At 39.1% G+C, this 15,762-nt stretch overlaps 1 protein-coding gene across 1 annotated transcript in view; it reads right to left on the minus strand.

Moving 5' to 3' along the window:
* Window positions 1-15,762, minus strand: part of RAPGEF5 (Rap guanine nucleotide exchange factor 5) — a 157,552-nt gene that overhangs the window by 27,255 nt on the left and 114,535 nt on the right. The window contains 7 exon segments of the mRNA XM_036400876.2: window positions 1,292-1,333; window positions 1,336-1,440; window positions 4,403-4,481; window positions 5,417-5,447; window positions 6,189-6,286; window positions 8,132-8,276; window positions 9,423-9,501. Of these exon segments, the coding sequence (XP_036256769.1) occupies window positions 1,292-1,333; window positions 1,336-1,440; window positions 4,403-4,481; window positions 5,417-5,447; window positions 6,189-6,286; window positions 8,132-8,276; window positions 9,423-9,501 (579 nt within the window).

Consider the following 15,762-nt stretch of genomic DNA (forward strand, 5'->3'; position numbering starts at 1 on the left):
CTGGGAACCAATATAGTGTGTTTCATTATTTATGAATGGTTGGTTTTCTTTAGCTAAGCAGGCAGTTAGAACCAGATTTATTGCTATCAGAGCAAAACTTGACCTGCTCTTGAACAGGAGAGAAAGACCTGAAAAACAACAGCAGCAGAGTGATTTCTCAGCGCTGTGAAATGCACTGAAGGGGAGTTTGGGCACACACACGGGTAAAAAGAATATGCCTGAAAATGATATAGCCTGGATGGCCAGGACACCCATGTGTGATGTTCCCAATGGCTGCTCTGTGCCCAGGGTCTCAGCAACCAGAGCAGGGCACCATCTCCCTGACACACACATCAGTGCACTCAAAAATAGGTTTATTTAATTGAGCTTAGCATGGGGGGGAAAAAAGTGACCTTCCAGTTCTGAATCAAAGATACAAACAGAACAAGCCAGCAGTTGTGTGTATTTCATTTAATTAGACTGACAAAGTAGTAGCAATGAGTGCTGTAACTTAAAAGACCCATCCTTTGTCTTAGGGGGTCAACACCAACTAATGTTATCTGAGAATACTGCCAAGATATTCTACACTCAGTCCTTTTGTAGATCCAGCTTCATGGTTCTATGCACCTAGTTAAATTGCTTCCAAAAAACACCACAATGATCAAAACAATCTGACCAAGGAGCTTGAGACCTGCCAAAGATCAAAGAAGATCTTGGGACTTTGGCTGGTCCCTAGTAACACTCCACGATTGCTATAGTCTTTCTTAAAAAAGACAGTAAGCCCTTCTATTTAATGACTAACACTAAAAGAATAGGCAAAAGATGTCAGTTGCTGCTTACAAAATATTGCTGAGATTGCTTCCAGTATCTCAACTGTGCAAATGCACGTCTTCCTCCTTTCAGCTCAAGAATATTTGTTACCTATGCCATAAATGAGGAAACAGCCATGCATATAGTATTTGCTATTCCCGTCTCTATTTTCAAGGCAAACCATGCCTCATTGCCTTCAAAATTAATTTAAATTCCAAAATAGGAGATTCATCTGTGGAAAAGAAATAAAACCTTGCAATACTGCTGGAGACTGAGAGTTCTTTACACTCCCTTCCCAGCCAGGAGATGCTACATCCCACAGTACTCAAGAAAGAGCTGTTGCCATGGAAACAAGTCTCTGGGAAGCAGCTCCTCATAGTTCCCCTGGTCATCCAGCTGTGGGCCCACAGAGGAACAGTTGTATCCTTGCATCAGAAAATGCCAGCCCTCCCTTACCTGATGCAATAAGAGGTAAGTAGTCAAATGAAGGGAAGTTACTCACCACCAGAGAATGAGACTGTCACCAGCGCCAACTCCTCCTCGGGTACTGGATCTTTTCTGCCACGATCTTCAGAATCTCCTGAGCTGAAGTTGACACTTGAGCTTTCACACTGACATAGGAGTGCTCTGTTATATACACACGGCAGAAAACTGCACAAAGGAACAAAGACATGCTCAGCTGTAGGCAGAGATACCTGAACAGAGCAAAGAACAAACTTGCAGACCCCACCACTGCAATGCCTCAGCTGGCTGGCTGCTGCTGGAAGGGCAGCCACTGCACCCTGACACAAAGGACATGAAACTAAGCAGAAACATCACCATTTTTCCCCTCCCCGCTTCCTCTCCCTGAGAAATGAGAGAGGCAGGCAAATGGAAACAGACTCCCACAGCAATATCTATTTAAGATCTCCTACCCTGAGGATTTGTCACAGACAACTTCCTTCACTGCCTATCTTCTTTGAAACTCAGCTGTTGCCATTTTTTCTCCCTTCATTTTAGGTTCAGATAAATCACTGCCCTTTCAGTATACTTCATGTCTGCTGCAGAAATTGTTTTGGACCTCCATTTCTACCTGGAACAGGAAGCTTTGCAAGAACATTGCTCCCAGGTTTTCAACCACTCCTGATAGCTTATCTGTCTAGACATCTAAACAGCTTGCCAGAGTATTTCAGCACCAGCAGAGACTGCCCAAACTGCCATACAATCAGTTCTGACAACTCATTTCCTGAATCACAAGCAGCACATATTAATGGGACTGGTTTGGAGAAACTCCCTGGGCTCACTACTCCCACTGAGGTCCATGAGTTGGTTCAGCTCTGGGAATGCTGTGGTCAGCTCAGCAATTACTTTTTTTCTGCTACAAAAGGGATGTACACTCTTTCTGCCTGCCAGAATTTTAGGTTTACATCTTTTGCAGAGTTTGCCCTAGCTAGTTCTTTGAAATATGGCTGACACACTTAAGTGGAAGAAACTGAGCTGCAGACTTGCATAAATATTTTGAAAATTACATCTGCTAATCAGAATCGTCACAGCTCTTAGTTTCACACTCACTTCAGTGCTCAATTAAACTTTCAATTTCTTTCTCCTCTAGCACTTCTTATTCTAGACAGGCTGCTACCATGCCAACACAGGACAACTTTTCTTCTCCAGAACTGTTGTATTCTTTTTATTATCTTTATTGACAGATGTATGTAGCAATAGCTCTTTGCTTGTCCTACAGATCTTCATGGCTTCAGGGCACTTTCATTAGTGAAGACTATGCCAGAAGCAGTTAGGAACTCTATCCTTGAGAACAGGGTTTTTTCTTGTTGTAATAAAGAAAAAATGAATATGAGAATGAAGGAGGCACTTAACATTGAGTATTGGGGAAAAAAAGCCATTTGATTTTATAATTCCTTTTTAACCTGTCTCTGCTGACAGAGAGTAAATGAGATGCTCATTCTATGGCAGAATATTTTATCAGAATAGATACACATCGTGAAGATGGAGACATCCAACTGCACCTTAAATTACGAGGTAGAAAAATAAATTTAAAAAAATCTGATAGGAATATTTGGACTCCATATGCAAACTGACACACCTTGCTACATGACTTTGTTTGAAATGTCCTCTTGGTCATTTGCAAAGGGACAATGACAGTGATGTCATTTTATAAATGGGCTATTGATTTATCCTTCTTTTAACACTGAACTAAATCAACCCACAGGTCAGATGCTCATGCACAACCACCATAGTGATTCTCCTCCTCACACCCTTCCAACGTTCTGTCTATGGTATCTCTTGGGATGGACCACACCATCTCTTCCAGGAGCCTGTGCTGCTCCTCTGTCAGAAGGAGGGAATGCCAGAGGGAGGAAGTAGCCATGGGCTGCAAGCTGCTCTGGTAATGATTGCAACAGAGGATAAAACACCTCTGGTCAAGTGGCACAGTGCAGCTGGACAGACCCATCCTCACAAGCACCATCAGCCAAACAGCAATCCACCACACGTGTTAGATGTCCACCCTCTGCATCTGTCTCTCCCTTCCCCAACTTCACTCTGGCTATTTCATTCCTTCAATCCCATCATAATCCATGGCTCCTGCTCTCAAGCAGTGAGACAAAAGCAATTTAACTCAGTCAGGACTGGCCTTGCTGGGTCCTGTCCTGGTGGCTGTCCTACCACAGTCACACAGTCTGTCCCCTCTCTCACACCAGCACATTTTCCTTTCCAGTCACCCACAAGCTGTGTCCAACTTCAAAAAAATAATGAGTGTGGGGGTTCACATCCACAAATAACATTTTTAGAAGAAGCCTTGGTAGCATAAACCTCAAAACCCCCTACATTTGAAGCACAAAAAGAGGATTATCTATCAGCAGCACACACTGTGCAAGTCTTTTGACTTGGCGTAGAACAAGCTCAGTTTTTATTCTGTCACAAATGAGCACTAAAAATACACTGACTTCAAGTGAACTTCTGGAGCTTTGTTCCCAGTAAGAAATGAAGATCTACTGTCAAAGAGCCAGGTAGGACGTCCTTCTGCCATTCCCTGCTGGTGTACACAGTGTTCTCCTCTCTGCCTCCTTCCTGGGTCAGGCATTGCAGGAGGGTGACGGCCTCACTGCCTTACAGTACCAATAGTGATGCAGGGAATTGCCTTTGGAAATGGTTGGCATTAAAGTGAAGTGGCACCTCACACTCCACGCAGAGATGTTTTTGAGCAGAGAAGGAACTAAGGCACATTCACAGAGCTGGCAGATCCTGGCCCATTTCATGTGACAGGCTTCTTCATTCACCTTTCACAGCCAAGATATAGGTCAAGAAACCAAGAGCATGAACTGGAGCAGAACTAATGCCTGGTGGATGGGCTGCCAGCACACCTGGGACATACACAGGACTGTGACAAGGGGTGCTGGAGGAACCGGACAGGTTAAAAAACCCCTTGAAATATCATGGCACTGCTGAGCCCTGCCAACCAGGAGGAAGAAGGAAAACTTGTCAAATATTTCTTCTTTTGTGTCCCTAAGGTCTTGTTCAAAAGCTATATGTCAGCTAAAGAATATTTGCATTGAAGTCCTTTTGAAACAATTGTATAGCTTTTGAGCTTTCCCTCCATTCTTTAATTTATACTCACTTTCTTCTGTTTCATTCACAGTTCCTCTGTGCTGCAGCCAGTTCTCCTTTACACTGAACTGGTGGAAAAAGGTTTTATTCTGTGAAGGAGTGGAAAAGAAACAAAGGGGAAAAAAAATCAGTGATTTTTTGCATCCCTGCTGTTTACAAAGCAGTAATTCACGGAATGCAGCATTTAACCCATATGTCTGGCCAAAAGGCTTCTGCATAGGAAGTACACCCACCCTTTCTTGGAGCAGTAAACTGGGAGTTGCCTTACTAAATAATGGCCAAGGTGGGGATTTTGGAGGAAGCAGGACATGACAAAGCTAAGCAGCTTGCACAATTCAAGGTTTTCTGTATTCATGTTCAGAGCTCATTTCTTACACACTTCTTATATACATTTCCCATGTAGCAATCAGCCTATTTAGCAATTTCACTACAATCTCATGTTCTGCTTTCCACATTTTTGCAGGAACATTTTAAGCTTATTACACACTTCACCTTCAGCCCAGTAAAACTGACAAACACAGCAATTCACCTCTGAGCAGTTTGTACACCAACTTTCTCTGGCTGCAACTTCTCCCTCCAGTCAGACAGACAGATTCATGTTCCTCTCTTTTTGTCTGTCCCTGTCACAACAAATCCACCCTTTGCTCTGTTTACATGACATCCACATCAATGTCTGTGTTCAGCCTGGTTTGCCCAGCTTGCTACATCCCTCTAGCCCTGTGGGGACATCCTTCCAGGCCTCTCCTGAATTTTGACATCTCAAAGCATCTTGTTAAAGATGCTAATACTGTCACAACCACTGCAGGTTAGCTCACACTGCTGATATCCAGGATGCACTCAAAGGAAAAAAACAATGTTCCTTAAGCAGCATTGCATGTCTAACCTCTCTGATGTGTCCTGTCATGTTTTTGGTCACCAGCCATGTTCAGTTAAGAAGCCAAGAAAAGAGAGAGAAGTGGGCAGAGGGGAAAAAAAGTGAGATGGTAAGTTAACTAGCTATCAGCAACAATCAAGTTGGCATTACCTTTCGATGAGGCGAATACTCATCTACAGTGCTGAAACAAAAAGGAAAAATCACAATCATTCTTTCCAGCCAAAGCTTAGGAAAAGGAAGTTTTAGCTATAACAAACTTTACAACATCAGGAAGTTTTTAACAGTAAATGGTCACTGCAGAAAGGCCCCAGAGGTTCTTCAGGAAAAACTAAAGGCATCTGGCTCAGCCAGAGAACTTTCCTTTGACTTGCATAATCGATGTGCTGAAAAGCAATGCTGCCAGCTCATGAGCTGTTGGAGTAGGCTAGCACAGCACTCAGGGTCAGCCTCCAGGGCACAGCTCCTTCCACTTCCCCAATGGCCAAACCATGGAAACAACCTCCATTTGTTGGAAAAACATGCCACTGAAATATTTTTTATAGATGCCATATATATTAGTAAAATAATAACTCTGAGATGACTATTCCAAGTGATTTGCTTCTCAGTACTGCAGAGAGAATGAAGGTACCATCTGAAGTCACAGACTGCAACTTCTGAGGGAATTTTTGCCAGCTTCTTCACAAACTATTGCTCTGTCTGTAAGTAATCCCAAGTGAAATTGATGGGAGTGAGTGTTGAGTCACAAACATTGCCCAACAAACATCAGAAAAAACAGAATAATCTAGCCTTAGTTTTAAGAAGAGATGATTTGTAAAACTGAATATGCCACTCATCACTTCACTGAATTACAGAAAGATAGCAACAAAAATAAATGACACTCTGAATAAAAGAAGACTTGATCACTAATACAATCAATACTTACTGACGGCGATGCATCCCAAGTATCTTCTGGAATTCTTTCAGGTCCTTCTCAAGAACGGGATACTCATACACATCATCTAACACATTTCTGTATATCGTCTACAAAACAAAGCAGTGCCTTAACACACTGACAACTCAAACTTTAATCTAAGGCATCACATCAGTGGTCTAAGTCAATTCAGGCACTATCCTACTAAAACAAGTTTTATTGTTATGTTGATGCAAAACATGTAAGGAGAGAATGTTCCTGTTTAAATTTACAAACTGGTCAATATTCAATATTCTTTGGAAAAACACTCTGACTTAGTACTGTGTACCAAGCAAGAGCACAAAATTCTTGTACTATTTTGTCTATAAACAGGAAAATTTAAAACACCACTTGTGGCTATTACATAAAACCTGGTTAGGCCAGCATAACACATTCTGAAGCATGAGAGCACACTACACCATCATCACTTATCCAAAATAATAACAAATAGGTTCATCAGATTAAGACTTTTAAAATGGCAAATATTCTACTTTACCTTTCCTCACATTTGCATGCATTTTAAACTGAGTTGATGCCTCCCACTAACTCCCACAATTCTTCCTAGCTGTAAACTAACACATAAATAAACCTTAATTTTAATTTTGGGGGAAGACATTGTCATGATTGAAAATCTAGGAAATATTTTCTCTACAGTTTTTCTGCATCTGCACGTAGATCCTTCCCTTTCCCTTCTAAGAAACAAGGATCACATGCATGAGCTGAGTCACCAGGTTTGCTTTAGCCCCCACATTCAAAGATTTCTGCATGAATGATTTTAGCCTATGACCCTGTATGTTGGTTTTGCACATGTAACTACAACCAGCATTACTATTATTGCTGTTTATGCTACACACAAGGTTCCAGAAGAGGAATTGTGAGACAGTGCACAGTCACACACCTCCATGGCCAGAAAGCCCTGCATTCAGAAAGCTGCAACTCAGTGTGACATAACTGATGCCTGAAATGATGTCCTCTTTCCAGTACAGCAATCTAGTACCAAAAAGCAAAAATCCTAAGGTCTCTGCTTTCCTATCCAGTGTGTACTACTTAAAAAACAAAACAAAACAAACAAAACAAACAAAAAGAAGGAATCTCAAGATTTTCTCCACATTGCCTTTGTCTTGAGCAAGTGACTGAAGAGATAAAAGACCTTTAAGAAGATCTCCAGTCACAGACAAAGAACCTCAGCAGTAAAAGTGTTAGATACTGCAAAGTCTCCTAAAATACCCTCACCTTTCCACCAGCAGGGAAAAAATACATACTGAAAAAGAAAATCAGTAACCAGATTGATTTCAGGTTCTCAACAACAGCACTATTTTCAACTTAACAAGGGCTTAATTAATTAATTAGTAAGAGCTGTTGGAACTCATACAGAGATATGAGAAGAACTTAGCTAACAAGTAAGGAACAAAATTTTATTTCTCAAAAATACATAAAGCTATGCTGCTCTCCATGTCCACCCAGCAAACACCATGGAATAGGATTTCACTTCTCAGTCAAAGTAGCATCTCTTACATCACCTCAAAACTCTCAATGTCCATGATCCTCTGGATACTGACTGCAGACCCTATTCTGACAGACATGACTGGTGCGTCCAAGGAATGCCCACATCTTTGTAGTTTTATTTCTTACCTTCCCAACTTTTCCCATTTTCTAGTGACCACAGGAGTTCCAGAAGTTTCGTATGTTAAAGTAATGCTTTTAATGTTGACTGTATTGACCATACAGGATTTCTGTTCAAACTGACTATATATAAGGCATTTAAAGAAGACATATGTAAATCATTTTATATTATAGATTTAATGGAGAAGATCTAAGTATGAAAACATATGTTTCATAGATTTTCCTGTTGGGGATTTTAGACACAGTATGTAATTAAACAGTAATGAAATGCATCACAGAAATTGTTTCAATACCTTTAAAAATTGTTTTAAATGTTCATCTTCGTGTAACCAGTCTTTGTAGAGAGAAGTCCATTGAGACACCAAATGCAAGACTTTTCTTTTCCTACAGGACACATCAGAGTCATCTTCTTTCCCTTGGTGGTTCTTAGCACAATAGGTGCAGCAGGTTAAGGAACATATAATAAGAACTCAAAGAATCTTTAAAATTGACTGCTGGCAAAGAGTTTGCAATAATCTCATTTGCTAAAGAAAGGGATTTTTTCACTGCATTGCTCAGTTTTAAATGTTTTATCCTGTCTGAAGCTTTAGGAGTTTCATAACTTTTGGGAATGAATTCTCAGTAATAGGAATTTCTATTCATCCTCTGTGCCAAGAAGATTTTTTTTTCCCTTACAGATTAGAGAGGTGAGTCTATAAAAGTAAAATCAATTCAAAAGGAATTATACAATGTTCAGTCATATATTTTCTGCAGAACTGAGAATGAACTTTTGCCCTGTACACCGATGCCAACATAAATGTCTGTGGGAAGAAGGGCAAAGCATAACAATAACACAAAAATCAGGCAAAGGAAGTCAGTTTCTTTTTGTCTGTACAAATTATACTACCTGCAGAAGTGACTCTATTAAAATTAAAAAAAAAGTAAAATATTATTTCTACCATTTTGCTCTATTCATAAGGCAGGAGCACCAAATGTCAGATGATACCCACTTTATGCACTGTTCCTGTCTCTTCATGGTTCTTTGTCTTGTAAGGGAAAAAACTGATGGTTTCAGCATAAAATTTAAAGATGGGGAAAAGATTTAAAAAAGAAGCAAACAAACAAATGAACAAAAGGTTCATTTTATAGTCACAAGTTTATTCAAACATTGATCCATAGCTTACTAGCTTATCCAAGTCATTAGAAATACATGAAAATAATTCTTTTATCTCAAAATGAGCTAAGATTTATATCCTGTATAAGATGATAAGAGGAGCAGAGACTGTAAAATTCTTTACTTTTTCTCATTGCGTATTCTGTAATATATTATGCACATGTAGGTATTCTATGAATTAACATAAACTGGGGAGGTTTTAACCCCTATTTAAATTCTACCTTGTCACCATTATAAAAGTTTATTTATCTTCAAAAGAAGCTGACATAAAAGCTGACAAAGGCCTAACTCATAGCAACATTGCATTGTTGCTATGAGTTAGGCATTTGTCTCAAAACCAAGCATGTAGCTTTGATATAAGGCTCAACATTAGATAAAACTATGAGTAAATGTGTGACCCCCCCTGAATACAACTTTCAGTAAAAGGATATTGCCTCAGAAGGGCCTGGCACAAGTCATCAGTCGTCATGAAAACCGTGTATGTGAGAAGGAAATCATCCAGGAGAGTTTCTGCAGAGGAAGACAAAAAAAAGCCCAAGGTACAATACATTAGCAAGAGCAGGAAGAAAGTATCTACTCCTGTTACTGTGCATGGCAGGAACAGGACCCCCGCCCTTAAAAAAAACTCCAAAAGAATACAGAATACATAAAGGTTTAAGTTTCAAAAAGTTAACTGCAGAGATCAGTTCCTTTACTTAACAAATACATCCTCAGCTCCCAAAGCACCAACAGGAACAAGTATGCACAATCTAATTCATCATCGTTCAGGAACCAGTAAGAAAGAGTCCTTATAACAAACACTGCCATCCTGCTTAGCACAGCTGCACACAAAGCAGCCTTCCACACATAAGCTTGTTCTAGAAATTCAGAAGAATAGCTTTTAGTAATAAAAGGAAAAAAACTAGGATTGCCATGAACTGTGATTAGCATCTATGCACAGCAGTTGAGAACCATAGAATAAATACATTCAAATCTTTAGATGGTTGGTTAGTCCTGTGGGCATCACTGTAAGTGCTGAGAAGTTTTCTCTAAGGTTTGTTCAATTGTATCAATGAAGGATTTTTCTCCTCCTGGTTTTCTATCAGTGTCATAAAACCAGGCTGAAGCTGCTTGCTAACAGACCAACCCTACACAGTGAAGCTGTTAGCACCTCAGGTTGTCAGGACAAACAGACAGTTTAGGATTTCAGTGTAACTTTTTCATTCCTCATTCCCATGTCACACTATTTTTAGGATTTTTCCAAACCTTTACAGCACACATCACTGAGGTGAAAGCACTGGGTTTGCTCTTGGGTGACAGGGCTCAAGGTGTCTTCAAAACCCAGTGGCAGAATGGAGATAAGACCGAACCAGACTTTTCCTGGAGGTGTGCTACAAAATTATGATGGGACCACCATCAGAGATGGCAACAAAAGAAAATTTGTCTAGATTAATTAATGGCCTCTTCACATTTCCCTCATGTGAAGAGGCCAAACATGACAGGTTACCTGCATGGTGTCCAACATCACTATATTCAGGGCTTGCCTGTGCAAAGCTCTGAGCATCCTGGTCTAACTGAAGCTGTTCCAGCACGGGTTGGACCCGATGGTTTCACAGCTCCCTTCCAAATTTAATTATTACAAATTTTTTAAACAAATTTGATTCTAATTTTAGTAAACTACTCATGCACAATGCATGATCTAGAGTATTTGGTTCACACAATGAAATCTTTATTGAAAACATTGCAATTTGCAATTACCTTACAAAACTTTATTGCAATGTAATTGGTCTTCGTAACCACAAAAAAAAAAGTTTCTGTTTCTTCCTCTGGTGGTTTGGGGTTTTTTTTATTTATTGTTGTTGGTGGTGGTGGTGGGTTTTTTTTCCAAATTGTAAGATTTCTCTCAAGTTTTGAGGGATGCCTTTTGACTGTACTTCTTTTAATTTCAGCAAACACACCATGTTTCCTTCAACAAAAGAACAGCTCTGGTTTTTTCAGATAAGAACAGTAACATGGACAGAGGCTGAACAATAAAAAGTGATTTCAGTTATACTGTAGAGCAAAACTATTTTACCAGTATAACTAGCTGGTATTAGTTAGCATTATACTAAGTTGTGATTTAAGTGGTGGATTTACAACTGCAAACACTAAGGGCCAAACTTGCCTCATATGGGGAAGACAAGGCTGAGCCCTGATTTCCATATCCTGATTTTCTCCCCATTTGTGATCTGTTCCAGTCCAAGCTAGTGCTTTTGTACAAGTGTGCAACTGAGAGCTTCCCGCAGCTTTCCACAGCAAGACTGCAATTTCAAAATTATTTAGACCAATTTCCTTTACAGCTGCTTTGGACCTTATCAGTAAATTATTGATCCCCTAGCTGTGGTGCACAATGGCAATAAGACTTCATCCATGTATCATTCAAAGACAGATGTCACGTGGATAAACATGGATGGATAGCTAATGACATCCTACCCTGTGAACATGGGACCCAAAATACCTCCAGTGTCTTTTAAAAAAATTAAAATAAGCCGATCTCACTTAATGCATTTAACAGTACTGGTCCAGAAAGAGTCCCCATCTAAGGAGGCATAGGTTAAACCCCTTGCACTCAGAAGCAAAACAATTAAACTCGTTATTCTACCCAACATTGTTAAAAATGGTGGAAAGTATTATCTCTGCAGAAAAAGAGTATTTTGTCTCAGTAAATGAAAAGACATGGTGAACAGCTTGTTCTCTATCTGAAAGGTCATCTATTCATTCTCTTGCACGTCTTTTGGATGGTACAATGAGGCTATTAAAAGTTGGGGGTTTCACAAACATTTATTTGGAAACAGCTGAGCTTGGAGTCAACAAACACATTTTAGTTCTTTATTGAACTATGTGACTGTGCAGTGATCCTCACAAAGTCAAAGAGATGTTTACACCAGATTATTTCCCTAATTTCCTACCCTGTGTAGGTGATATCCGAGTTTCAGCAAAACACAGCCACATGTTTGGAAAATAAATTAATTCCTTTTTGAAGCAAAACCTCAATATTATCAAAGAACTTCTCTAGTTGTTCAAAAGAGTGTGGCTTTATAATAACTAGAGTTTAGCAAAGACTTTTATGTTTATTGTTATTACCTGATAATCTGCTTCCAGATGTCAATTCTTCCAGCATCCCAAAGTGTTGGGATGGAAAGAAAGACTGGTTTTACTATAATGTAAGTTTCTTGCTGTTTTGTTTTCTTTTCTTGCAAGAACTATGTTATAGACATTATCAATGCAATTCTCTCTCTCAAAAAAAAAAACAACCAAAAACAAAACAAACCACAAGCAGCACAACAAACCAAACAGTGATGAAAAGTCTGGAACTGCACGTTTGCTCAGATAACTTACAATTAGTTTTAAGCCCTCTGTTCACCTCCATGTCCTTCCATTCACAGTCTGGTTTCTAACAACCCCATCAAAACAAGGTATTTCACTCAGCCCACCTAATGTTGCACATATGTATACATAGTGATTTCTTTTATCCTCTAAATGCAGAAGAAATACTAAGAAGAAAAGTTAATAAATTATGTTTTCTACAGCTTGTGTATGGGCTAAATTTCTTCAAATTGCCTATGAACATGTTTAGAAATTCAAACCCTAGAGGAATGTTTTGAACAAAATAGTCTGGATTATACATGTGGTCCATTAATACCACCACTCATCCGTTAAATTACTTTAACAAGTAAGCAATGAAAGTGCTTTTGCAAGATTAAATATCTATTACCAGACATCACCTAAAGACTTAATAATAATATTCATATTTTAAAATGCCTGAACTAGCTTGTAGGTATTTCCCTGAAGTCCTACTGTTTACTGTAACTATCTTCTATATTTTCTTCCTAAATGCCCTGTAATTTAAACTCATTCCCAAATATTTTTTTATGTCATAGCAGGAACACAAAACCTGAGGGTGTACTGATACTTCAAAAATAATTTGCTCAAAACAAAAAACTGCACATTTGTCAGACACTTTTGGACATTAATATTTGTCCACAAATGATGATTTGCTGGCCTTAATCTACAAATGGAGAGAAAGGGTAACCATGAGAGGATTTATTCACAGCATATTATTCATTTTGTTACTAAAGGCCACTAGAGCAGTAAATTTGAATGAGGAAGAGCTGTGGCTGTACAAGTTGGGCTGACAATTATGAACAAAAGTCTTTCTGAGATTTTTCTGTTTAGTCACATTTGATTTAAGAGTTACAAAAGGCAATTCCTCAATTCATTAATAATTTAGAGTTCACCATACCCCCACTCAGAATGGCAGTGAAATGCATACCCCTTTGAAAATTTTACTCTGTGTTTCAGTTTCTGCCTAAATTTGTGAACAATTTTTCCTATCATTCCTACAGAAAAAGTTTTCTAATGTTTGTAGCAAACAGGGAGAATAAAATTCACAGTCATAGTTGGAAGAGAAAAGCCACTGGAAGGGAAATCTTGGTGCAAAAGCCTGTGATGCTATTTTTTTTTCTCTTCTTCATGAATTTTTTATTTAAACTTTTTCTTCTAGCCATCAACCTAACTTTTCTTTGTTCCTCACAATTTTCCTTTATTTGGCTAAGCGACTATTACAAAGTCTGGAGTTAAACTGCAGCTATGGAATATTTCATTTCAAAGACAATTTCAAGCATTTTAAAGCTTCATTAAGACATGCAACAGAACCAGCATGAGTCCCAAGGCCTCCTGTTCTTGCAGCTCTTTGGGGGCAGCCTTAGGCAGTAATCTCACCACACCAATTCTGTGTGAGTTCCACAGGCATAAAAATAGTAAAAAAGCAGTCACTGTGCTTGTTTGTTATTAAATAATCCATTTGCACCAGCTTCTGCTGAGACAGTTTCTCCCAGGCTATGAGCCCCCTCCTCCTCCCAAGTGAAATGAAGCATGGACACAGCTCTACCAGGAACAGTTAGTACTGCTCCTCCCATTCCTCTGTGATGATCAAATCCCTCTGCAAGACACATCCAGGGTGGCTGAGGGGTAGAAAGAGCAGCACAGAGACACTCTCACCCATGTGAAACATCCAGGGAACATCTGCTCTCTGCTGGTTCCTGAAGGAGCCAGCAATACATCTACATGAGACTGTATTGTGTGTATAGGGTGATGACAGCCAACAGCAACAATGGCTGGCATCCAGGGGAAGGGGGACCTAGGGTCCCAGCCACAGGAAATGATAAAATATTTAGATGAACACATCATGTATTCCCACCTACTAAAAAAACAGACAGGATTCCCTGCTACTTTCTGTGTGCCCATCTACCTCTCTAACAGGAGAAACCCTTTCTCTCTGAGAAGACAGCTCTACAAATACCAGCTCAAGGTGATGGTACATTTATAAATGCCAGGAGGAAAAAGAGGGTTTCCTACATGGGTTTGCACACCACATCTGATTTTCCAATGGTTTCTTTTCTCCTTTCTCTACCCTGTTCTCTAGGCAGGCTATCAATTACTAAGGTTTAGGACAGTAATTAATACAGATCTGTAAAGAAAAATCATCTCTGACACATATTTAACAAATCAGGACAGGCAGTACACTTCTTGGTGTTGCTACATCAAACATCTGTACCCTCTTCTCAAACTGGAGCATTTTCCTGAAGTCCTGCAGTGGTGTGAGGCACCAGTGGAGCAGCCTCACTTTAATAACCTGTAACATAAACATTCAAAGAGACTTAATCTAAAGGAAATGCCTTTATAATGCTGAGTAAAACTTAAATTCATTTGATCAAATTAGATATATTTGAGGACAGCTCTAAAAAGCAAATATTAAAAAAGCTACCTCAGAGAATGAGTGAAGAATGAAACGTATGGAAACATTCAAATGTTACAGATAGCTACACATCTCTAACTACCCACCTAGCAATCTATATGTTCACATATCATTTACTAACCTGCACCTAGCAATCTATATGTTCACATCTTATTTACTAGCCTGCACATGCATTAACCAGCATCTTTAGACCACCACAGCTAAACCAATAGTGCATATACATCTACATTACAGACATGCTCAATAGCTCAGGCTGCATTTAGAATACATCTATTGCCCTACTGCTAATATTAGACAAACTGTCCAGCTAAGCCAGATATAATTATTCCTAATGCCTGAGTCATTAATCCCTTTACAACCACAAGAAGAGATAACTTGATGACAAATTCCAGTTTGTCCTGGTTTTCGGATCACACTGCTACGTCCTGAATAGATTTTGGTTTCTTACTTCTCAATGGCTACCATAAAAAAAAAAAAAAAAAGAAAGAAAAAGCAAAAACAAACAAAGAAAAGCAGAAAAATAAGCCAAAACCATTCTCTTTTTCATATCAGACTTTACAAAGCAACTTTTCAGACTCTCTGTAGCATTCCTTTTCCATGTTCTATCCTTTCCATTATATGCTTATTTAAATGCTATGAAAAAATAAAGCTATGAAAAACAAGGCAATAACAGGATTTAAAACATCCAATGCATTGAGGATTTTTTTCTTTATAACTGCATGGCTTACAAAAGGCAAATTCCTCTATACAGAGGAGTATAAGCATATAGACTGTGCATATAGACTCTATATTCCTTTCTCTGCAGATTGTATATGTCATGTACTGTTAGTTGGGGAGAGGGTACTGACAGTGAAATTCTGTTAAACTGCAAAGAAAAACAAGTAATCTGATTTTCTTTAGGGGGGTTATTACAGAATAGTAAACATCACTATTCTGAACCCAAATCTCTTAGACTGCACTGTACAAATCTATTGTGAATGGTCATGCAAGAATTA

The sequence above is a fragment of the Molothrus ater genome, chromosome 1 (genome assembly GCF_012460135.2).
Source record: "Molothrus ater isolate BHLD 08-10-18 breed brown headed cowbird chromosome 1, BPBGC_Mater_1.1, whole genome shotgun sequence".
Lineage (NCBI taxonomy): Eukaryota > Metazoa > Chordata > Aves > Passeriformes > Icteridae > Molothrus > Molothrus ater.